At 39.9% G+C, this 23674-nt stretch overlaps 1 protein-coding gene across 2 annotated transcripts in view; it reads left to right on the top strand.

The window, feature by feature from the left end:
• The window catches only part of STX11 (syntaxin 11), a 50684-nt gene extending 28871 nt beyond the window's left edge, over window positions 1–21813 (top strand). For both annotated transcript variants that reach the window (XM_012655538.1, XM_012655539.1), the window contains one exon: window positions 20236–21813. In XM_012655538.1, the coding sequence (XP_012510992.1) occupies window positions 20241–21104 (864 nt within the window). In that variant the 5' untranslated portion in view covers window positions 20236–20240 and the 3' untranslated portion in view covers window positions 21105–21813. The remainder of the gene's footprint in view (window positions 1–20235) is intronic.
• Window positions 21814–23674: the final 1861 nt, after the last annotated feature.

Here is a 23674-nt window from a genome sequence, read left to right as displayed (position 1 = left end):
CTTAATTTCCATACTTTATTTCTCTTTTGAGAGTCCCAAACTTACTATTTCTATAAGAAAGAAAGGATCGAGTATGTTAATCATCATTGTACTCCGTGAACTTGGCACAGGCTTGATTCATGATAAGTGTTTGGAAGTATTTATTGATTAAATAATGAACCTTAACGTAGGAGGAGGAATTGTCAGGCAGAGGGAGGGGTAGGCGACCCAGTAGAAGGAACAGCATGCACAGAGAAGTGAAACAGCACTGTGTGGTCAGGAAGCTCCAGCCTGTTTAGTGTGGGCACAGAGTGAGGGCTGGACAGGGGTCTGGAGAGACAGGCAGGGCCAGGTCACAAAGGCCCATGGGCCAGGTAGGAGCTGTGGGTTTAGCCTATGGAGGCCTTTGAGCAAGTGAACAATATTGTAAGAGACATGTTAAAAGAACAACAAAAACAAAACAGAATTTTAAAAACTTAGAATAGATTAGATGAGAGTGACATTGGCCTTAAAAAGACATCATGGAGATTATTGGAATATTTGAGATGAATCATTAAAGAAGTCTTGAATGAGACAGTGACAGAGAGGTATGGAAAAGAGGAAAGGAGCGAACGGATTTTTTTTTTCTTTTTGCAAGACTCATCACTTCCAAACAGATGTTTAACAGGTGGAACCCAGTTGCATGTGTATTTAGAAGTGGGCAGTGAGGAAGGGGGGAAGAGTTTAAGATGACTCTCACATTTCTAGTTAGTGACGAGGATGAGAATATCCTACTAAGTGGAAGGGTAGGTTTGGGCTAAAGGATGCTGAGGAGCTTGCACAGTACTTGAAACATAATCAGTGTTCATTAAAATTTTTCAAATGAATAATAATAGCTAAAATTTCTTGAGTGCTTGTTATGTGCCAGGCACTAGCCTAGGCTCATGATGCAGATTAAGCCTTTTACTCCTCACAGCAATCCTCTAAAATAGGTACTCTAATTAACTACTTTGACAGGTGAAGAAAGTGCAGTGTTAGTAATTGACAGAGCCAGGAATCGATCCCAAGCACCTGGCTCCAGAGCTTGCATTCTGAACCACTCTGCTATGATATACTGTTTCAGTAAATGAATGAATGGTATTTTGGACATTGTAGTAAATTCAAGTTGGAGTAGACTCAATATATAGGATGGGCCCCCAGTGGCCCTACTGTGTGCTGCATGACACCCCATTCTTCCACCTTCACTCCAAGAGATACCTGATTGATTTAGGAATAAGCCTAGAACAATCAGACATTTTCTCCTGGGAATTTAAACATTTTAATGGAGACTCACAGTGTCTGAAGGTTCCCAGAACTTCAGCTATTGCATCTGCAGGGGCTGCCTTGGTTACCACCCTTCCTAAGCATCGAATGCTTAGCTCTTTGTGTTTCTTAGATGCACTCAATACTTTGTTGCCAAGATCTTCCATAGGGAAGCAGAAAGGTTGGTGAATGGGGGAATTAATCTACAAAGCAGGGTCAAATTGTGGAAGAATCACTAACAAATGCAAGCAGGTACATTACGACTCTAGGTAGGTCTTACATTCCTGGCTTGTGATCAGCCTTCTTGGGCCTATTTTGTTCTGGTTTTACCCTGAAGCAGGTGCCTTCCCTGCTTCTAACTTCCAGTATCTTATTAAGTGAACTTGATCCTGCTGCGTCCTCTGTCTTCTTGATTTTAGCTTGGCAAAGTGATTCAAGTGTCTTGGGTTCAGATCCTCCTTTCTGTTTGGGGCATCCGGATAGATTCGTTTGGTTCCGACAAAGGTATTTTGACCAACAACCCTGTGTCCCCCCCAACCCCAAATCTGATTTCAACTCTTAACTATTCTCACTGTTTGATGATTCATCCTACCCTGATTTGGATTAAATCTTCAGATTTATTGAGAAATTATGATATTTATAGTTGTCTGTTAGATGAGAGCAACATGAAGCCTTCTAGGGTGATCCAGTCCACGTGTTTACCCCTTGGTCTGAATTCCTATATGCCTGTCTGTAATTCATTCGGTGCTCACACAACAAGAAAGGGAAGGGTTCTGATTAATATTTCATGTGGGTTTGTCTTGCCTGTCCGATACAACCATGGTTTCCCTGAGAGCAGAGAACTGCTAGAGTTGGGGGCTCTGTTCATTTCTCTCTTAGGTACCTCCCAGTTGTGACCATTCTGAGACTTTTGCTGGTAATAAAACCATCGGTCAGTCATTTGTTGGCCACTCCTTCTGAGTCTATGAATACCAGATATTATTTGTGTATCTCATTCAAGTTTTTTGTAAGACTTCATAATTTTGTAATTTTTAGTATGAATTAGACTTTTAGAATTGGTAATTCTCAATTATTCTCCCCGAGCTAATGAAATATATTTTAAAATTATTTTGTGCCTTTTTTTTTATTTTTAGTGGATCAGGGTAATCTAGAAAATACTAAGTCTCCTAGAAAAGTATTTCCCATTTTGTAGACCAAACTATTTTACTTGTTTCCCTGTTCAAAGATGTAAAGTGATATTCCCTTACTCCTTGCATAACTTATTGGGTAATAATGTGAATTTCAGCTGTTCAGAATAGTGGAAATTGCTCTCTTGCTATCTTCATATGGAAACAGAGTGAACAAGTATTATTCTGCCTTCTGTTTCAGTTTCAGGATTGCAGCAATGCATATCTCTTCTCATGGTTTCATTTCTAGTTCTCTATTATGGACCTCATCATATTGATTAGTGACACAAATCTGTTGATTTGAGATAAAGTAGGACACAGTGTGTAAGCTCAAATTCTATAATTTTACTACGTTTCCCACCTCCTCCTACTCTCTTCCCTGATTACTGCGTGGTAAACCGGCATATAATGATGTTTAGCTGACAATATGATTTAGCTCTTTATTATTTAAAAAGTACTCATATATATTATTTATTTTAATTCTCATAAGAGCCTGGAAGAACAGAAATAATAAGTATTATTATTGTTGTTGCCTGTGTTCACATTTCATAGATGAGGAAGGAAATATTTGGAGAGATTAAGTGACCCCCCAGGATTGCCCAAGGAGTCAGGTGCAGAGGCCTGCTGCGTTCGGCTGTCAGTAGTTGTCTGAAAGGGGCAAGTTCAGTGTCTTGGGCCAATTCCCAGGAAGTAGACTCTGAGACTCTGAGATTTGCATGCAGGAAGTTTTTATTGGGAAGTGCCCTAGGGACAACATATGGTAGAGAGAGAGAGAGAGAGAGGGACAGAGAGAGAGAGAAGCAGGATTTCATAGAAAGAGAAATTGAACTGCGGTACAACAGCAGCCTCAAGACAAAGAACTTTGGAGCTGGGGTGTCCCTTCAGAACTTCTCTGCCCCCCTGAGGCAAGGGGGCTGGGCACCTTTACCGTCCACATCAGCTAGTCGCTGGATATGGGCAGCAGCTCTTTTCAGTCAAGGGCAATTCCTGGAGCTGTGAGCCTTTGGCAGCCGACCTCCGCAGCAGCTTGGGGAGAGAGGGCCTTGGTCCTGAGGAGGATCTGGATACTACGTCATCCCCTGCATGTGTATCCAAGAGAGCATTCTCCTCTGCGATGGCCTTGCTTGGCTCTGTCTGGCACAGACCAGCACCCTGCAGAGTGGAGCCGAGAAAGTTGGCCTTTTGTCCAAGGCCCTTAAGGATTTAGCATAGCTGACTAGACAGCAAGAAGACAGGGTAGCCTTAACTCTAGGAAGACTAGGGGCACAGAGGAAGAGCCAGGGGAGGTTGGGCCGTGGTGAGTGCAGTAGTGGTGCCTGAGAAATAGGGCTGAACTCTGGCACCCACGGCTAAAACACAACCCGTGGCTGTCCAGACCCAGAACAAAACCAGAACACATACTAGTCCTTGCTATAACTCTAGGCTTTAGCATTGTTCAATGTTAAACAATTTTTCTTAAGCTATAGTTTCTCTCTTTCTCTCTCCCCGCCAAACCACTCTTTCTTCCAAGCCCTTGAAAGGCCTCTAAGCAATCCAGTGAATCTCAGTGTGTAGCCTGTAGATTATAAGCATCAGAATTACCAAGGATATTTAAAAAAAAAAAAAACAAAGACAAAAATAAAAGAGAACAAAAAGCCCAGGGCCACATTCTAGATCTACTGGAACAGAATACAGGGATGGAGCTCATGAGTCAACATTTTCAACACATCTTCCCCAGGTGATTTGGTTACATGCCTTATAGTTTGGGAACCATTGTCCTAAACCATTATGCCCTTGAAGGTGACCAAACCTATTGGGATTTTGCAGATTACCAAGAAGCCTTGGGAACCGTGGGACAACAAAGGACCACCTGAGCCTTAGTCCTAGCAGGCTTGGTACAGTGAAAGTCCTCTCTTGTTTTTCATTTAAATTCCTGATGTGGCCAACACAGAGCATGGCCCAAATTCCTTGGCTGGCCTCTGACCAAGATTGCTGGAGAGAGGTCTCTGGCTTGGCCTTGTACTATCTTAGATAGCAGAGTGAGAGATGCCAAAGTTTTTGAATAGTTGTAGAAAGAGGGTGGCAAATAGTGTACTTTATATGAATCAGTAAACTTTCTAGGAGAATAAGAGTTTAGGAAATCTTATGCCAGATGAAGCTTTGAGGTGCTGTCTTAAAACTTTAATGACCATCTAATAGGATGAGAGAGAATTTTGGCAAGAAGGTTAAACATTCATAAATGAAGGAAGATATGTGATCTGATTCATAGAAATAGGCAATAATTTTTCTTCATCGGGAAAATCGCTTTTAAGCTTACCGATTTTGAGTCAGGTCATTGCAGGAAATATTAGTCACCTAAAGAATAATCTGATAAACTCCTAGGACATCTTGATGTTTTATTCACTCCTGCAACATCAGATTGCTGTGGTTCCTACACCTTCCATGCGTTGTGCCTTCACTCAGGTTGTCTGTGCCTGGCTTCCCTTTCCCTTCTCCCTACCGAGCTAATTCCTGTGAAACCATTCAGAATCAGCTCAGACACCACCCTCTCTAGGAAACCTTCCCTTCCCTTCACCCAGATTGAGTTTGGCATCCTCCGTGGGCTCTCAAAGTGTGCCCATACATCCCTCTCTCATTGCATTTATCATCATTATTCTCCCTGCCAGCCTGTGAGGGCAAGAACGTTTTCATCTTTTGTGCAAGAGACCTAGACTCATCAATAATGACTGAAAAAACTAACCATTCTTGGGAGCATATTTTGAATACAAAAAATATTTAATAAGGCTTTCCTATATGCCAGATGCTCTGGGGTATATTGCAAACACAGCGGGATAGCCCATGACGCCACAGAGTTTATGGGCCGGAAGAGAAGATAAAGAATTAATAGTAGAATATGTTATAAAACAATTAGCAATAGAGTATGGTGAGTGTTAGGAAAAAGGAAGTGCTGCAAAGTATGACATTACAAAGATGGAAATCCAGCCTAGTCTAAGATCAGAGAATGTGTCCCATTCTCATGAAACACAATTTATATCAAAGCAGAACTTATAAGACTGGCTTTGGTTACAAGACAGAGGCCGCTTTTTAACAAAAGATCTTTTTTTAACAAAAAGGGAAGATCTTTTGGTCTATCTAGTTCAAAATTAACCAGTCCCTCTGTGTGTGTGTGTGTGTGTGTGTGTGTGTGTGTGTGTGTGTCTGGTATGTGATCATACATGTTGGCAAGCAGAAGACAAGACAATGACTCCATCTTTTTTTTTTTTTTTTACCTTAAGAGAGTCATAGTTAAACTCCATAATTTAATGAGTAAAACAGAGAGCAAGGGACAGAGAAGGAATTTTCTGTGTGTCTCATTCAACGTGCCATTGCTAGAAGTCAGTTTGTTAATATTTTAATGTGTAATATACAGTGGAAGAAAATAATCACCAAGCCCTGAAAATCATGAACTTATCTTACAGATTTTTAGAAGTTAATTTTAAGGATCTCATTATCATGGCCTAGGAGTGTGCCAGATTTGTCTTCGGGTTTTGTTGTAGGAGACAGAGAGTGAAACACATTTCCTCAGAGGTCCACGGCGTTCTGCTCCGATTCTCATCTTCCCAGTTCACTTCCAACGCCTGGGCGAAGAGGTCACAACCCTGGTGTTGCAATTTGCAGCTCCACCCTGCTGAGCAGCTCATGCCGGGTCCTCTTCTCCTTTTCTGGCCAGTTCTTGTTCTCTTACTATTTTTGTGCTTGCTTAATTCTCCCCATAAATTGTAAGCTTAGGGCAGGGACTGTGATTTCTTGATTTTTTAAACTTTAAATCTTTGCAGCTTTTCTGCTGCAATTTATTTGCATTTATTGTATTAAATAAGTAAATGACCTTAAGTTTAATATCAGAATTAAGAGGCAAATCTTGGGTTGAGAAAGTAACCAAATTGGTTCTCTAGTGAGAACCTATTTCTTGTTTAACCTGACATCACAAAAGGAAATATGCCAAATGCTAACATGAGCATATTTAACCTCTGAATACTTTCTTTAATTGCTAAGAATGCCACCCGTTTGGCTGATTGCAGGGAAGGAAAGATTAAGTCACCATGAAGCAGCACTTACTAGATGCAGGTGGAGGTCTGTAATGTTCTGTTGTGTCCTATTTAAGTCAGCTTAAACACATCTTCACCATCCAGCATCTTGCCAACACTCATACCAAAACATGGAATTAAAAACCATAATGCAAGTGAAAACACAGCTCGGGCTTGAAGTATGACTTTAAGGGAATGGACATGTGATGTCTCATGGTGACTGTTTGCCATGTAGTCTCACTTCTTTCCTCCCATCCTTTGGCATAGTCCTTGGTTTATTTCAAGTATAACTTAATTTATGTTCTACTTTTTTGTCGTGCTTTTACTGTAAATATTATGTAAACAGAGCATATGAATGGTAAGGAAATAATTGTTCTTACACTTTCTATTTTGTATAGATTGAAATGGGTTCATTGCTGTAGGTAGTAAGTTTAGCCACTGCAAATCCAGTTGAATACTTTATTAATTGTAAATTAGTTTCATTTTTATATTTTCATTAAGAATTTGCATTTTTAATAAGAAGCTATGGTAGTGAAATAGAATATTTTCTTTTTGAAAATGGTCTCTTTAAGAGGATGAAGCTTATTCCTTAAGGAATCAAATTTACAATAGTGTCACTTCATCTGAAAAGATCAACAGTTGGTAGAGGAAAATCCTGTTTATCCAGCATTTTTTTTTTTATGTTTAATTGGAAAGTTTCTTGAGTTATTAACTGCCCTTTGCTGAAACTTCAAGTGCTAGTGAAATTTCTCTATTTTGTTGATATCCAGATACCTGCACCCACATCTGTTAACAGCAGGGTAAACACAATAAATATTTTCATTTTCATTCTTTCTATCTAGTCCTAGTAACTAAAGCATAGATAAACCTTGTGTCTGATCTATTCCCTCATTTTTGGCTAAGTTGGTAAGTCTACACTAGTATCTTATTTTTAGTTTATATTTATTTGGTAAATAGAAAATAATGAATATCATTTCATATTATTATTTAGAATATTTTATCATCTGTGATTGTAATTCTATATATTTTGCCCAGTATATTATTGTCACGTATACTTTCTTACCAGTTGGGATTGTCTCTTCACACAATAGTGATTGTGATGTCTATATAATGTCTATTTTGGTGCAAAGACTTTCTTTGAATGTCTTGCTTTAATTCTTAATATTATCTTTTTTTTTTTTGCACAGAGATTTCAAACTTTATACAGTCAAATTTGGTTATCTTTTTCTTTGAGATTTCTTCCACAGCCTCAAATCTCATGGAAAGTTATCATTTTCCCAAAGTACTGATAAATATTCAGCTTTATTTCCTATTAGTGCTTCTGTTATCAATTTTTCATTTTTAATCCTTTGATGTCCTTGAGGCATATTATGGGGTTTGTGGTAAGGATCAGAGAGAATTAAATTTTTGCCAGCCAGTTGAAGTGAAATCTGTAAAGAGACGTTAATGTGAGAAACATAGAATTAAGCATGCAAGATGGAGAGTTCCTAAAGAATTCTTAGTCACCCCCGAGCCAAAATGCACAGCATTATACCTTTGGTTAGTGTTTTGGATTTCCAGAAAGACTTGTTTTGTTCTTATTTCTTTCTTTTTCTAGTTTTTAATTTTATCAAACTTACATGTACATAATTAAAGAGTCAATTCATTCATAAAACATTTAGTGAAATAAGCCAGGCACAGAAAGACAAATAATACATATTCTCACTCATATGTGGCAGCTAAAAAAGTTGATCTCATGGAGATAGACAGTAGAATGATGGTTGCCAGAGGCTGGGAAGGGTAGGGGGTGGGATGAAGGAAGGTTTGTTAATGAGTACAAACATATATAGAAAAAACAAGTGTTTGATAGCACAGTAGGGTGACTATTATTAACAGTAATTTATTGTATATTTCAAAATACCTAGAAGGGAAGATTTGAGATGTTCAACACAAAGAAATGATACATGTTTGAAATGATGGATATCCTAAATACCCTGATTTGATCATTACATACTTATGCATGTATGAAAATATCACATGTACCCTATAAATATGTACAATTAAGTATCAATTTAAAAAATGAGATCAATGTGGTGATGTAAAAAAATGAAAAATGAAAGTCTGATGGAAAAAAGTGAGCTCCCTCTCTCCCTCATTTCCACCTCACCAAACATAACGCCCAGCTAATTTTTCTATTTTATTGATTGATTGATTGATTGATTTAGTAGAGGCGGAGTCTCACCCTTGCTCAGGCTGGTCTTGAACTCCTGAGCTCAAGCAATCCTCCTGCCTCAGCCTCCTAGAGTGCTAGGATTACAGGCGTGAGCCACCACCGCTGACCCCTCCCTTTTTTTAACCTGATTTCACCTGCACAAAAATTTTGTTGGTGGAAAGTACAGTGTGACTTGTACTTGTGCCCTGTGGTCCTGCCCTGCTGAGGAATACTCCTGGGAAAAAGAAACTCCAGAAAACGTGTGTGGTTTACCAGGGAAATTAGATATATTTCACAGTTCTTTGAGATGCTGTCTCTTAAGTATCCACAACCTTCTACTGTATTAATAGATAACAACCTGGAAGAATACATATTATATTTTTACATTGGTTATTTTACAGTTACTATATATAGTTGCATTCCATGATGGAAAATTTTTACTTTTCATATAAAACAATTCTGTATTATGTGATTTATTATTACAAGTTGAGTATCCCTTATCCAAAATGCTTGGGACCAGAAATGTTTTGGATATCATATTTTTGAATATTTGCATATACATAATGAGATATCTTAGGATGTGATCCAAGTCTAAACATGAAATATATAAACATGAAATATATTTATATTTCATATACACTTTATATACATAGCTTGAAGGTAATCGTATACAATATTTTCAATATTTTTGTGCACGAAATAAATACATTGAACCATCAGAGAGCAAAGGTTTCATAAAGGTGTTACTGTCTCAGCCACCCACATGGACAATCTAAGGTCGTTTAGCGTCACCATCATTCCTGACTCTGAATTTGTATGCTACAGATAAGTAATCTTTTCTTACATTTATTCACACATATGAAAAATATAACATCCATTAATAAGTGAAAAATAATATGTTCAGGGTAACTAAACAGCACAGTAGCATCGCCAGAACACCTGTATCTGCTGTTCAACAGCAGCAACAACAGTGACAGGCTTTCTGTCAGTCTCCACCTGCGATGATGTGTTTTGATTAAAAGGTAACATACTGCACTGTATTTTTTTAGGTGAGAAGAAACATCAAAAGCAGTTGGGGGACCATAAAGTGGGTTCTCTAGGGATGAGGAGACATTCTGCTGGATGGCTTTTTAAAATGTTTCCTCCAGTGTTATCTGCCTCATTAACAATGGCTTTTGTCTTAGAATTCTCTCTTTGATTTTATAAACTGACATGACTTCTTATTCTGTTGTGAATGCACACCTGCTCTAGTCTTTTAATAAGCCCATCACATATTTTCACCATGTCATCCATAGGTACTTTTTCTGCAGTTTTAACAATGTCATCTTCATTGTCACTATTATCATGATTGCCTTGATTCAGAAACATTTTGGCTATTTCACCATCAGTCAATGAATGAACTGGAGCCTCATTATCATGTTGAAAACTTCTTCAATATCCATTTCTTCCAGCTTACTGATGGACTCTGAAGGTATATTTTTTTGCCTACGTAAGGAGGGCTAGATATCATTTTTTTCTTGCTTGACATATGGAATCCTTCAAAGTAACGACCTTGTTCATCATCATCACTGAACATAGTTGCAGGCCAGAGGTTGTGCCAGGCTATGCACAACTGTGTCTTTAGTCACTGTGTTCCAAGCATTAGCACTAGCATATATGGCTTCCTTCATGCTAAACTCCTTTCAAAAACTTTCCATATCCTTGCCTTTGTTCACTGCTGCTAGCATGTTGTTCAAGAAAGTGTTTTTATATTTATTCCTGATTGATCTAAGCCTACCCTGCTCACATGGATAAATTACTGAAGTCACATTAGGAGGAACATACATGACATAAACATTATTTTTGATGAGAATTTCAGCTGGAGGATGAGCAGAACAGTTGTCAAGGAATAACAGTATCTTGTAGTTGTCATTCAGTCCAGCTTCCTTGTGGTGAGCATGAGCCACTGGCACAAAGTATTTGTGAAACCAATCAGAAAAGAAGTCCCTAGTGATTTATGCCTTTTTGTTAGCATAATAATGGACTAGTAAGACATTTTTCCCTTGAAAACAGTGAGGATGCAAGCTTTTGTCTATCACAGCAAGTTTGCCCTTACGTGTGCCTGCTGCATTAGCACATCCCTGCATGGTTATTCCGTCCTTGGCATCCTTAATTCCTGAAGGGGCTGTTTCATCAGCTGTAGTCAGTGTCTTTCCGGGACAATAATGCCAAGACATTGATGTTTCGTCAGCATTATAGACTTGTTCTCGTGTCAGATTTTCATCAGCAGCGACCTTGGCAAACTCATCAATGAATCTCTCTGCTGCTGTGTGATCAGCAGATGCTTTATCACCACAAATCTTTAAAAATTTAATGCTGTGTCTTCTCCTAAATTTCTGCAAGCAGCCTGTTGAATATTCCGTTTCCTTCCATTTTCAGTTCTTTGTGATAGATCTTTGCTTGTTTCATGATCAGGATACTGTTAAGTGGCATGGGGTCACTCCAAGGCTGATGGTTCTACTCGTTCAATACGCAATTGAGATGGTTGTTTTTAGCTTTATGCAGTGTTTTTCTCTTTTTTAAAATTAACTTCTGTTTATCAGCATAGAACTTCTACAGCTTATTCCTGTTTCTTCGGGTCATAATTAATGTACACTTACGATCATAGATGAGACGAGAAATAAACTATTAGTAGTGTATTAGCAAATGCACTATTTATACAAATAGTTACTGAATCCATATTAGTTATTTGAGGGAATTAAAATAACATGACCACATGACAATAGGTAGCACATATAGAGTGTTTACTATCTGCCAGGTGTTGGTCTAAGGCCTCACATGGCTTACCTCATGTAAGCCATCCTAGGAGGTAGGGATTTATACATAGGGAAGACCCGTTACAGAGAAGGTGGCTTACAAAGATATGTGCTATAGTGGAGGCTTGAAAAGTACTCATCTGTTAAGAATTGCCCTCTCTAACTGCTGAGAATCCCAAAACCAGCGAGGAAGCCCAGGCAAGGCCCAGTAGCGGCCGAGGTGGCATCTGAATGTGTCTCCACATGTCTGCCCAGGCTGAACACTTAGCCACTCTCCTATGCTACCCTGAGTAGATGTGGAATTCTAAGCCCAGATCCTACAGCTCTGAAAAGAAGTATTCTGATTGGGTTTAGCATTGCAAAGGGCTAGTAAGGCCATAATCAATTTCCGACATTCCTTAGAAACCCAGTTCCATCCCACTAATTTTTGTTCTTTTTAGTGTGGTGGCAAGAAACTTCTCTGGTCCAATCTTTGAATTCAAAGGGAGGTTTGGGATGTGGCAGTAGAATCACGTTGTTTGGGAAGTCACACTGAGCCTACCTGCTATTTATTTTGGTGATCTGAATGATAGACTTCTGATACACTTAAAACTATCCACTTCCATTTCAAAACTGGCTCTTTGGGTTCTCAAAACCTCCTTATCAGACTGAAACTCAGCGAAGGTTTAAGCTGCCAGCCATCCCTGTGCTGTCCTGGGACTACTGCCCAAGGACTCCTGTTCGACACGGGGAGTTAGCAAACAGCTTGTGCAGAGCCTCTTTGTGGATTCTGTTTGTATGTGAGATAATCTTTTTTTAGCTTCTTTTTACTTCCTTCTCACCCTAATTATGACCACAATCCTCAAAAGAAAAAGAAAGGCTGTCTTCGGATATGTGTAAAAAAAAGTGCTTTTTTAAACACGTGTTTTTTAGGTTAACTTTTGCATACAATATGAATAGAATATCAAAAATGTATACTGAATTAAAATCAAGATATATAATATAGACCACAATCATCAAATAGGTGAAATACATCATCAGGATAATTATTTGGTACATATTGCTTATGTTTGTATTTTAAAATCATAGTAATAAACTTTTGTTTGTAAATGCATAAGAATTTACTTTCCAGAAATTATGATTTATCCATGATTCATATCAGTCTTCTAGGTCTTCTTTAAAGAATAATGTATCTTAAGGGGGACCCAAAGAGGAGCATATCAGGTAGCTTTGCAGTATAACAAACCACCCCCAAATAACAATTTGTTTCTCATGGCTGCAAGGACTGAATGAGATAATCCGTGTTAACCCTCTGCAACGGTACGTGGCAGGTAGTGAGCACTGGTGGTTCTTCCCCTGGGCTTGGTGAGGCTCCGTCATGCAGTTAGAGTGGTGGGGCAGCTGGGGGCTGGCCTCTCTCTCCAAGTGGTCTTCATCCTCCAGGAGGCTAGAGGATGACTTCTTCACGTAATTGTTTCAGTGTCCCCAGAGAGGATAAGCCCTAATGTGCTAGGGCCACTCACGTCTCTTTTTGCTTCATATTTTCTAATGTATTCTTGGTCAAAGGAAGTCTTGTGGCCAACCCCAGATTCAAAGAATAGAGACATCAACGCCACTTCTTGACAGGGGGTACTGCTGAGAATTTGTTGGCATTTATTGTAATTGAGTATAGTCTTTCTCTGAAATCATTCCCATTTCTCTTGCAAGAAAAATAATGCTCACCCCCATCCTGGGATTCCCCGGCATCTCATCTGATTATGGCATTAGCCTCTAAGTCCGGAGGCTTATACCTGATCTGCGTCGGATCTGGGTACAGGTGAAACTCCACAGATCCACCTCCTCAGATGCTGATCCTCTTCCTCCTGAGACAATGAACCAAAAAGACACATCTAACATATGATGATGAGATAGGGAAAGGATATCAAAAATAGATGCTCCACTAAAAAAAAAAGAGCCACGAATAGGATAAAATGACAATCACACTGGCAGAAAATTGTGATCGAAGGAACTAAAAAGTGAAAATGTCTGGGGCCTCAAATGAGCAGAGTGATTAAAAAGAAGAGATTGTTTTTTCAAATTAGACTCCCCCAAAATACTTTGAATAACTCCAATAACTCCTCCAAAATACTTTGAATAACTTTTTTGCTTTAAAGGAAAGAGAAAACAAGAGACATTTTAAATTATTTCTTCTAGCCTCAGACGTTTATAATTATCATCCATCTCGATTAACACTCTTCGAGCTCTCACGTCGTCCTTCGAATGAGCCCTCAGAAAACATCCCACGTGTTCCTGCCCAGTGCACTTCAAGGTCTAACACAAATGTGTGGTTGTTGTTTTTTAATTAATATTAGAGCAGCCAGAAAATAAGAACTTGTGGGAACTCTTTTTATTTTAGCCTATAATTTTTAGAAGTTGAAAGAACAATTTTTCCCTCTTAGGTGCGTCATTTAATAGAGCTCCGAGTTTCACTCCTGTTGGGAAAAGTACACTCATTGCCTTTTAAGGGTTGTGTTACTACGGTGTGTGCTAAAAAGGAACAGCTAAATGACTGCAACACCATACCTGTGGAATTTCTGGCCCCTGCCAGATGACTGTGGCGGTGGGGAGGGTTGGGCAGGAGGGCTGGACAAGGTGGTTGGGAAAGTGTACATGGGGCGACCCCATGGGGCTGTGCAGGTTGTGGTCTCATCAAGGATGAGAGGGGCTGCATCCCTCCGTGCTCAGCTCAGCAGGCTGTATGCCCTGGGACTGGGCTGCATCCATCTGGAGAGAGGGGCCCTTTTCTAGTTTGCACAAAGGTGTTATATAAGCTCAACACAAAGGCTCAGCAAGATGCCATGTGAACCAGTCATGACTTTCTGATTTGTAATCATCATTTTCTTTTACAGTACTTTAAAAACGGGTGTAAAATCAGGACATAGGAGATATGTATCATAGGATCAGAAAATCAGAACATGGGTTCTGCACAGAAGTCCTCATTTGGAGTGTATATCCTGGGGGCAAGATCTTTTTTGCTTCACGAACAGCTGAATACCACATGCAAAGTGTGTGTGTGTCTAAACATGTACTTTAGTTCCTATTGAAACAAGAATGCTAAACATTTCGAACTCACGTCAAAACAGAATAAAGTCTAAAACATTTCGTTGTCATAAATACAGACAAGAAGGTCCTTGCATGCTTTTGGATTTGGTTCCCTCTGGAAATCTCCAAGGTGACCTCCATAGTAAACCTCACCTGATTTGCCTTGTGCCTTGCACTACCCTCCATTGTGCATTCCCGTGCCTGAAGTTTCTCACAACTTGTAAAACATACTTCAACATATTGCTGTGAAACAGGGAAAGGTTTTGTCTCTTGATACTAGGCAAAATTTGCTTAATGTATACAGTAGTCTGCCATAACAAAATACCACAGACTGGGTGGCTTAAACAACAGAAATTTATTTCTCACAGTTCTGGAGGCTGGAAGTCCAAGATCAAGGTGTCAGCAGGGTTGGTTTCTTCTGAGGCCTCTCTCCTTGGCTTGCACATGGTCATCTTTTCCCTCTGTCCTCACATGGTCTTTCCCCTGTGCATGCACAACTCTGTGTCCAAATTGCCTCTCCTTGTAAAGGCACCAGTCATATTGGATTAGGGCCCACCCTAAATACTTCATTTTAACTTAATTACTCCTTTAAAGACCTTAACTCCAAATACGGTCACATTCTGGAGGACTGGTGTTGGGGCTTCCACATATGAATGTGGGGACTACGAGAGGAGGGGACATAATTCAGCCCGCGACAATGTATGATCAACTTTTTCTTGTTCCTGTTACAGTAGGCACAAAGCCTCTCTTTTATGATCAGAAATATGACCCTATATTGTGTTCATAAATGGTTCCCAGGAAAGTTGGGAACAATGGCTCTCATGGTTGTTCTTCGTGGCACCCATCGTATTGGTTATTTATGTGGCTATCACACCCATTCATTAATCTTCTGAGGTAGGTAGAAAACTGCTTTCTGAATCGTTCCTTCTTGTTATGACAGAAAATTTTAAGATTTTATATGCCAGATATAGCAGGCTCTTCGCAATAGGATCTAGGCCCCAATGGCCAGCACATTTAACTAACGGAATATTATGTCATCCTTCCTCGTTCACTGTGAATGCTGTTAGAGGATTTATTCATGTGCCTGAGGGTGCCTCATAACGGTAAAGCTCAATGTTCAATGTTGTTCATACTCCCTTTCTGTCAGTGCCTGCACCGATTATAATTTTCCATTTTAAAATGAAGGGTTTGAAATAAACTATTTCTAACATTCTTAGTTACTCTACATTTTGGGCTTTGTAGATTGTTTTCATGCCTCACTAGACCGAGGAGGAGTTATCAGTTGACCTTGATTTCTTATCCAGCCTCCATTCCCCAAAGCCAGGAGGCAGTGCTTATGAAAGCCACCAGCTTTCCACAGGGGAGAGGTAGTAGCTGCCCTTTCCTTCCCTATCTATGGTTTACTCAAGACTGCCCCCAACCTGAGAACTATTGTAAGTTCTCCAGTCCTGCATGATATTTATGAATAAAAAAGCTGCCATGATAGGTTAGCTATGGAATAGGTCACAAATTTGGGTGTGCTTTAAAATCACCTGGAGACCTAGACCTACTGAATCAGAAACTCTAGGGACCTGGGCATCTGTCCAGATGATTCCGTTGCCTCCTAAAGACTGAGAGCCGCTGAGCTACCATAATCCCTTTGTTCCTTTGTTTTCTCTTATGTAAAATTTTATTGCTCACTGAAAGAAGTGAGCAATAAAGCAATTCCTCCTTCCTTCCCTATTGGATCTAGTTTTCTGGACAGATTATATGCATGCCTGAAAAGAAAATTAGAAAGCAGAAGCAGATTTCTGGTAGTTGGTTGTGAATTTTCTTTTGAATTCTTCACCTCCACGTGAATCAAAGCCGGATTTACTTTAGCAATGTTATGAATACAGTTTACCAGAACTTCTTACATTATCCTTTAATCACAGTGAGATGGAAAGTCAATGGAATTGTTTGATTTTTCTTTCTCATTTACCATAGTTCTCTTTTTAGGATCTCATAGTACAGAATCAAGCTACTGGATACTGAGGTATTTTGATGTTCTTTTTGTGCCCACGTCTATATTTTAGTATAACTTTGGCAAGGTACATATTTTTAATTTTTTTTTTTGAGATATTCTTAGAAATAGCAGCCTCTTAGTTGACTTCCTGTTGTAGTTTTCCTAATGCTTGCTCCTGGGAAAAAAGGAGACCTTCTATGTCAATGTGAGTGAGTCGTCTGGGGCTGGGCTGAGCCAGGAAAGGTGAAGGCAAGGTGAAGGCCTCCTTTTGGTCCACACCTTCATAGGGAGTCTCTACATGCCCGGGATCCTTCCTTCCTGTCTCCTTACTGCATTATGGACTTGGGCCTTCAAATGAGCTTAGGCCTTCGCCTGATCAAGGACCTATGACTTTATGGTTGTTAGGTCTCGAGAAGGAATGATTTCTCTGAACATCTTCCAAGACCATTTTCTATATGGTTGAATTGCACTTTGCTCGTCATATGGTAAATGAGATGATTTGCCCAGATAGCTTTTTCATTGCTTTAGGAGAGCAATACAGAGCATAGGACCTGTCTAGGACTACTAGGATACCTAGAAATGATCCCTTGTGTCCTGGTGTGTGGCACTGTCTCTTAACCACCATTACCTTCCATTGAAGTGTCTTGTAAGACCTGGCCAAGATGCAAAGAAGGCATCATCTATCACCTATTCTTGCCCATCTATCCCATCCACTTATTGCATAGTAGAATGTATGGGATACTAACTTAAACAGATAGATATAGCTCAACTCCAAGCTAGATGGCTAACATACTTTCCCCAAGTAACATAAGGTGTTGACCTGATTGTAATATATACACTTTAAAGAAGGAACTAAGGTGTTAGTCTTTTAAACAAATAGTATCTATAGTTTCATTTAATAATGAAATCTACATGGACATTATAAAAATTTTGGAAAATATAGAAAAGCACAAGGAAATAATTAAAACCATGTTTAATTCCACAACAGAAAGAAAACTACTATTAACGTTTTGATATGTATTAATCAATTTTTGTTTCAAAACCTGTGTGGTAGTATTGCACATTCTCTTCTCTTTACCTACTTTTTCTACCTAAGAGAGTATTTATGCTTTCATGCCATTTGATAGCCTTCTAAACTCTGTGACCTATGTAGCAGCCAGTGCCTTATTATTGTGCATTTAACTTATTTCTGAATTTCTGAAAAAACAATGTGGGGATGAAAATATTTATAGCTATGAGTTCATACAACTTTGCATATATCCTTGGAATAAATGCACAGAGGTCTAAACAAATGCATGCATGAAAAGTTTTTGATACATGTTGCTACACTGTCCTCCAGAAAGCTTCTATGAATTTACCCTCCTATCAGAATTTTTTGAGAGTTCCCAGCATACTTACCCCTTTAAAAAATTATTATTTTGTAAAAATTCCTGCTAACTTGGTAGGGGGAAAAAAAATCTCAGCAGTTTAATTTGTACTTCCTTGTTTAATAGTAAAGTCTTTTTTTTTTTTTTTGAAACAGTGTCTCACTCTTTGCCTGGGATAGAGTGCCGTGGCGTCAGCCTAGCTCACAGCAATCTCAAACTCCTGGGCTCAAGCAATCCTTCTGCCTCAGCCTCCCGAGTAGCTGGGACTACAGGCATGTGCCACCATGCCCGGCTAATTTTTTATATATAATTTTAATTGTCCAGCTAATTTCTTTCTATTTTTAGTAGAGATGGGGTCTCACTCTTGCTCAGGCTGGTCTTGAACTCCTGACCTTGAGTGATCCTCCTGCCATGGCCTCCCAGAGTGCTAGGATTACAGGCGTGAGCCACCATGCCTGGCCAATAGTAAAGTCTTTTATGACGATGCTTTTATAGCTTTGCTGAAGGTTATTTAGTGTAACGGTTAAGTGGTGCTATTCTGGAGCCTGAGTGTTCACTTACTGGTGACCTTGGCTAAATTCCTTAATCTTCCTAGGCTCATTCCGACTCTCATAATGGTAGTACCTACTTCATAGAGTCTGTATGAAGAGTAAGGCTATCACGTGAAAGGTGCCCAGAAAGTATCAGGTATACCTAAAATACAGTTATGGCCTCTGTCATTTATATTTCTTCTTATATGAATTGCCTTTTCATTCTCTGTGGGTGAGTGGATTTTTGGTAGTTTTAAAATATATACATTAAGTGACTTAACCCACTATCTGCCATATACTGCAATTTCCCGCCGATTTGTGGTTTGTCTTTAAAGTTTGTTCGAAGTGAAAAAATATTTGAATAACAAGAAATTCAGGCCAGGAGAAGGTATAGTTTTGGTCCAGGCTGGGTCTTCATTCTGTCTCTCTGTTATACTGCTAGGAGAGTGACCTGTCCCATTGTAGAGAAAGTCTAGTATTGATTTTAGTCACCAAATAGCAGAAATGGCATTTTATGCAGAAAAACTTGTTATATTAAAAATCACCATCATAGAATAAAACTTCTGTTTAATTTATGTAAATAGTGATCACGGTAGAAGAGAAGCCATGGTTAATATTTCACCATTTTCCATTTATCACTAAATCCAACTTGTCAGTGTTCCCTTAACGGTACCATAGAATTCATTACTTCGACTTGAAAGAAGCTTTTAATTTAAGATCAAGATCCCTGATAGATTGTGTGGCCATTAAGTGCTACTACTTTTCCATTCTTTTCTGCAAATTTTATAGAAGAAAGACAATCTTTCTAGCCACAAAGTCTCATGTACAAGGGCAAAATGTTCCTGATTTTGGCATATATACATGCTACTAAAAATGAAACTTTTCACCTCACTGGAAAAGATATGGACATAGAGAACATTATTCTCCCTTGCAAAGCAGGGAAATGATGAGAACCATCTTTGTGAAAACACGGAAATTCTGCGTGAGCTTCCATCTTGTTTCAAAAAGCTATTAAAAGTGGACAAATATTGCTGCCGCATGATAGATAAATGGGAGTGTGTTATTGCTACCAGGCTGAGTATGATTGAAATTTTCTGTACAAAATTTTTTTGTTTTTTTCTTTTTAAAAAAACAGTGTTGTTAATGATGCTACCATTAGGGAATACTGGGGAGAGGAGGAAGGAAATATCAATTTCTAAATTTTATACTTCCTTATTAGATTTCTGTCTTTGTTTATTTTATTGTTTTACTTCAAGTATATTTTACTTTTACAACATTATTAAGAGAAAAAATTTTAAGTCATAATTCACATGGTAATTATTATTTTAAGAGTTGCTAGTCTGGACAGGAGGGGATGCTCATCGGTGCAGAAACAGACAAAATAGGCAACGTTTAGCATTGGCCCCAAAGCCTTGTAAATTGACGGTCCTTATTAAAAACCCTTATGTTTCCAAGTCTTTTCTTCTTATTTTTCCCTTTTCTATGTCTGTTTTGATTTGTGATGACTGGAAAAGGTAAAGTAAGAAAAAGAGCTGGTTTCCCAATGCAATCTGAAATTTAAAATTGCTGATCGAGTTCTATGCACCTGCGATATTTAGTGGCAGATGCCCACAGGCCTTAAAATACAACCCTGTTCGTGCCTTTCAGCTATGTTATTTCTATACTTGTAAGTAAAATGCTATAGAACATTTAGCTCCTTTGGTGCACTTATTACCCACACCCAGGAATAAAGAATTGGAAGTGCTGAGTAGAATGTTTCTTTATCTTAAGCTTCAATCCCCTGAATGCAAATACTTGACTCTCGCTAGAGGAATTTGACTTCACTCTCTCTACTTGCAGGCAAAATGAAGGACCGGCTAGAAGAGCTTCTGGAGTTGTCCAAGCGCTATGACCAGCAGTTCCCAGACGGGGACGATGACCTGGACTCGCCCCACGAGGACATCGTGTTCGAGACGGACCACATCCTGGAGTCCTTGTACCGGGACATCCAGGACATTCAGGACGAAAACCAGCTGCTGATGGTCGACGTGAAGCGGCTGGGAAAGCAGAACACGCGCTTCCTCACGTCCATGCGGCGCCTCAGCAGCATCAAGCGCGACACCAACTCCATCGCCAAGGCCATCAAGGCGCGGGGCGAGGGCATCCACCGCAGGCTGCGCGCCATGCGCGAGCTGAGCGAGGCGGCCGAGGCCCAGCACGGGCCGCACTCGGCCGTGGCGCGCATCTCGCTCGCGCAGTACAACGCGCTCACCCTCACCTTCCAGCGCGCCATGCACGAGTACAACCTGGCCGAGATGAAGCAGCGCGACAACTGCAAGATCCGCATCCAGCGCCAGCTGGAGATCATGGGCAAGGACGTCTCGGGCGACCAGATCGAGGACATGTTCGAGCAGGGCAAGTGGGACGTGTTCTCCGAGAACCTGCTGGCCGACGTGAAGGGCGCGCGGGCGGCGCTCAACGAGATCGAGAGCCGCCACCGCGAGCTGCTGCGGCTGGAGAGCCGCATCCGCGACGTGCACGAGCTCTTCCTGCAGATGGCAGTGCTGGTGGAGATGCAGGCCGACACCCTGAACGTCATCGAGCTCAACGTGCAGCAGACGGTCGACTACACCGGCCAGGCCAAGGCGCAGGTGCGCAAGGCCGTGCAGTACAGGAAGAAGAACCCCTGCCGGACCCTCTGCTGCTGCTGCTGCCCCTGCCTCAACTAGCCCGGAGCTCACCTGGCAGCCTCCGCCCCCGCCGCCCCCAGCCCCGACTGGGACCGCCCGGGAAGCACGCTAGAAAAGCCCACCAGAGCCGGGCCTCTGCACTGGGCCAGTCGCCCCAGCTCCTTGGGGAGCTCAGTCTTTAGGGAAAGAGGAAACACGAGGTTCAAGAATTCCAGCCCAGCTGGTGCTTGGAAAGATAGGTGATACCTTCCCGTGGTTCTTCAGTAAAGCCAGATTGCTGCCAAAGTTGTGTGAAGTCATTATAGACACACTGGACTCCTACCCTCTCCACAGAAGCCAAATAAGGAACTGACGGGTTAATGTCCAAGGCGGGCCTCCTTAAAGACTCAAGGAGGAAAGTACTTTTGCATCCGCATAATAGCATGAACTCATCATCAAAACTTCAATTTGTTTACCCTGTCCTGAAGGTTCCTTGGGTCGGTTCAAATTTGAGTGAAACTGACCTTGGAAAAACCTTTACGTCCCTTCTTTCTGACTCTTCATATAGTTTATGGCTGCTATGTGATTTCCCCCTAATGTAGACCTTCTTTTTGCTCACCTCCCCTACTTACTAAATCACATTGCACACTTCCTATTTTCTTATCTCTTTCACTTTAAATATCTTTCAGCAGATTATATTTTGGGATTATTTTTCCAAATATTTTTAAGCACTGAATATTGAACAAGCACTCCAGATTGAAGTATGTATCAGTCACATTTTATATATTTTTCACACATAAAAATAATTTTAAGTTTATCTTTTTTACTTGAGTACATACACATATGTATGTAAATGTAAATGTAAAATACTAATATTCACTAAGGCGTGTATATAATGAACAATCGGTTTAACTTTACTTTTGTAAATATGGTACATAAATATCAAGAAAAACACTTTTCCTGGCTCTTGGTTTGCTTGTTTTGAGCTTTTCTCACTGCAGTCTGCATCTCCATAGTCCAGTTCGGGTCAAAACTTTATTTTGAACAACTTTGTGTTGGTTATGGCAGTAAAGACAGGTTTTGAAGGCTGAAAAACATACAGAACTAGAGATAATAAAATAACATTCTTAGAAATACTGTTTTGTCTTACTCTGGACCGTTCTTTTCATGCATTGAGATGGGGTAATCTAAATAAAATAATCCTGTCTTTCAAGTAAGCTTAATAAACGTTACATTATAAATATCCTTTTTATATATTTGTGTCTTGCCCATTTAAATGTTAGTCAGCTTACTTTTTCAATTGTCGTTAACACTTTTTTTCCTACTAGCTACTTGAGGCTGTTACATCTACATGGAACTCTGAATGGAGGAGAAAAAAGAAAAGGAAAACTCAAAGAATTCACATGACGGTGTCTTGCTTTCTCTCCTGAGTTACAATAGTTAAGCAAAATCATCAAGCTTTAGGGATTTGGCTTCATTTGCAATCTTCGTAATATGCTTACCGACATTTACCATGTTTCCTTTCCTTCTTCTGAGTCAACTCTTAACTCTTTCTCCTCATTATTTAATATGTGAGTGTGCTTAGTCAGTGGTCATATTTTTCGGGTCCTTCAGAAGGTGGAATTTCAAAAGGAGTGGAAAGAAGAGTTTGTGAACTCTTTGGAGCTCTCACTGCATGACCTGCATGTGACCAGGGAAATCTAGCCCTGTACCTAATTTTAATTTCACAGTTAGATGTGAGAATTGTGGAAACTGAGTCCCACCAGGCTCTTCTCAGGTTTCTCTCATTTTCTTTCTCAGCTAACTCCAAGGATGTGTTTCACCTTCAACTTAATTCCTTTCTCCTAAAGGAGGGGAGAAAAGCCTTCACACAGCTCCACTGCTGTGATTTTCATTGTAGAGAAAAAATATTGTAAATAGAGACTCACAACTGGTTTCCATAAGAAAGAAAAGATCATAAATTTGTCTTGTTTAAATCCATAAAGCATTTTCTTTGCTTAGAACCATCATAAAAGTAAGCGATTTTCAGGCTCTGTGTATTTTTAAATTCCCCACATTTTACATTAGAGAGTTCAGTAAAGACTGTACTTGACTGTACTAAGAGCGTACGTGAACCATTGCCCGTGGAAAGGCAAGACTTTTTCTTCCTGCTGTTTAGTAACCATCTGAGTGTGGCATAGTGGTTGAGAGTATAGATTCTGGATCCCACTCCCAAGGTTGAAATCCTCTCTGCCACATACTAGCCGCATGACTTAATTAACCTCTCTGTTCTCAGTTTCCTACTCTGTACAATGGGGATGCTGGTACCTACCTCATACCTTGGCTGCAACCCAGCCACACATTATAGGTGGTGTCAATTCCAGAAGTGTCATAAAAAGAACAGGTGCTCACCTGTGATGTATTTGTATACAGGTCAATGTAAGTTAGACTTTTTTAAAAGCCAATAATTCAAAAATGTTTGAACTGCGGCATCACAGGAGTAATTTTATGGCCTTTCAAGATAACAACTTGGAAAGTGCTCTTTTTGTACCAAGGCCTTTATATTTCTTTAAAACAGTCCTAATGCTTTATGGTTAAATGTCATATACAAATATTTTTCAGGCTCTACCATAAAAAATTCTTATCTTGAC

This window comes from Propithecus coquereli, unplaced genomic scaffold (genome assembly GCF_000956105.1).
Source record: "Propithecus coquereli isolate 6110/MARCELLA unplaced genomic scaffold, Pcoq_1.0 Scaffold48, whole genome shotgun sequence".
NCBI classification, from domain to species: Eukaryota; Metazoa; Chordata; class Mammalia; order Primates; family Indriidae; genus Propithecus; species Propithecus coquereli.
The sequence above is the reverse complement of the archived record's forward strand: the minus strand, read 5'-3'. Positions and strand labels throughout refer to the sequence as shown.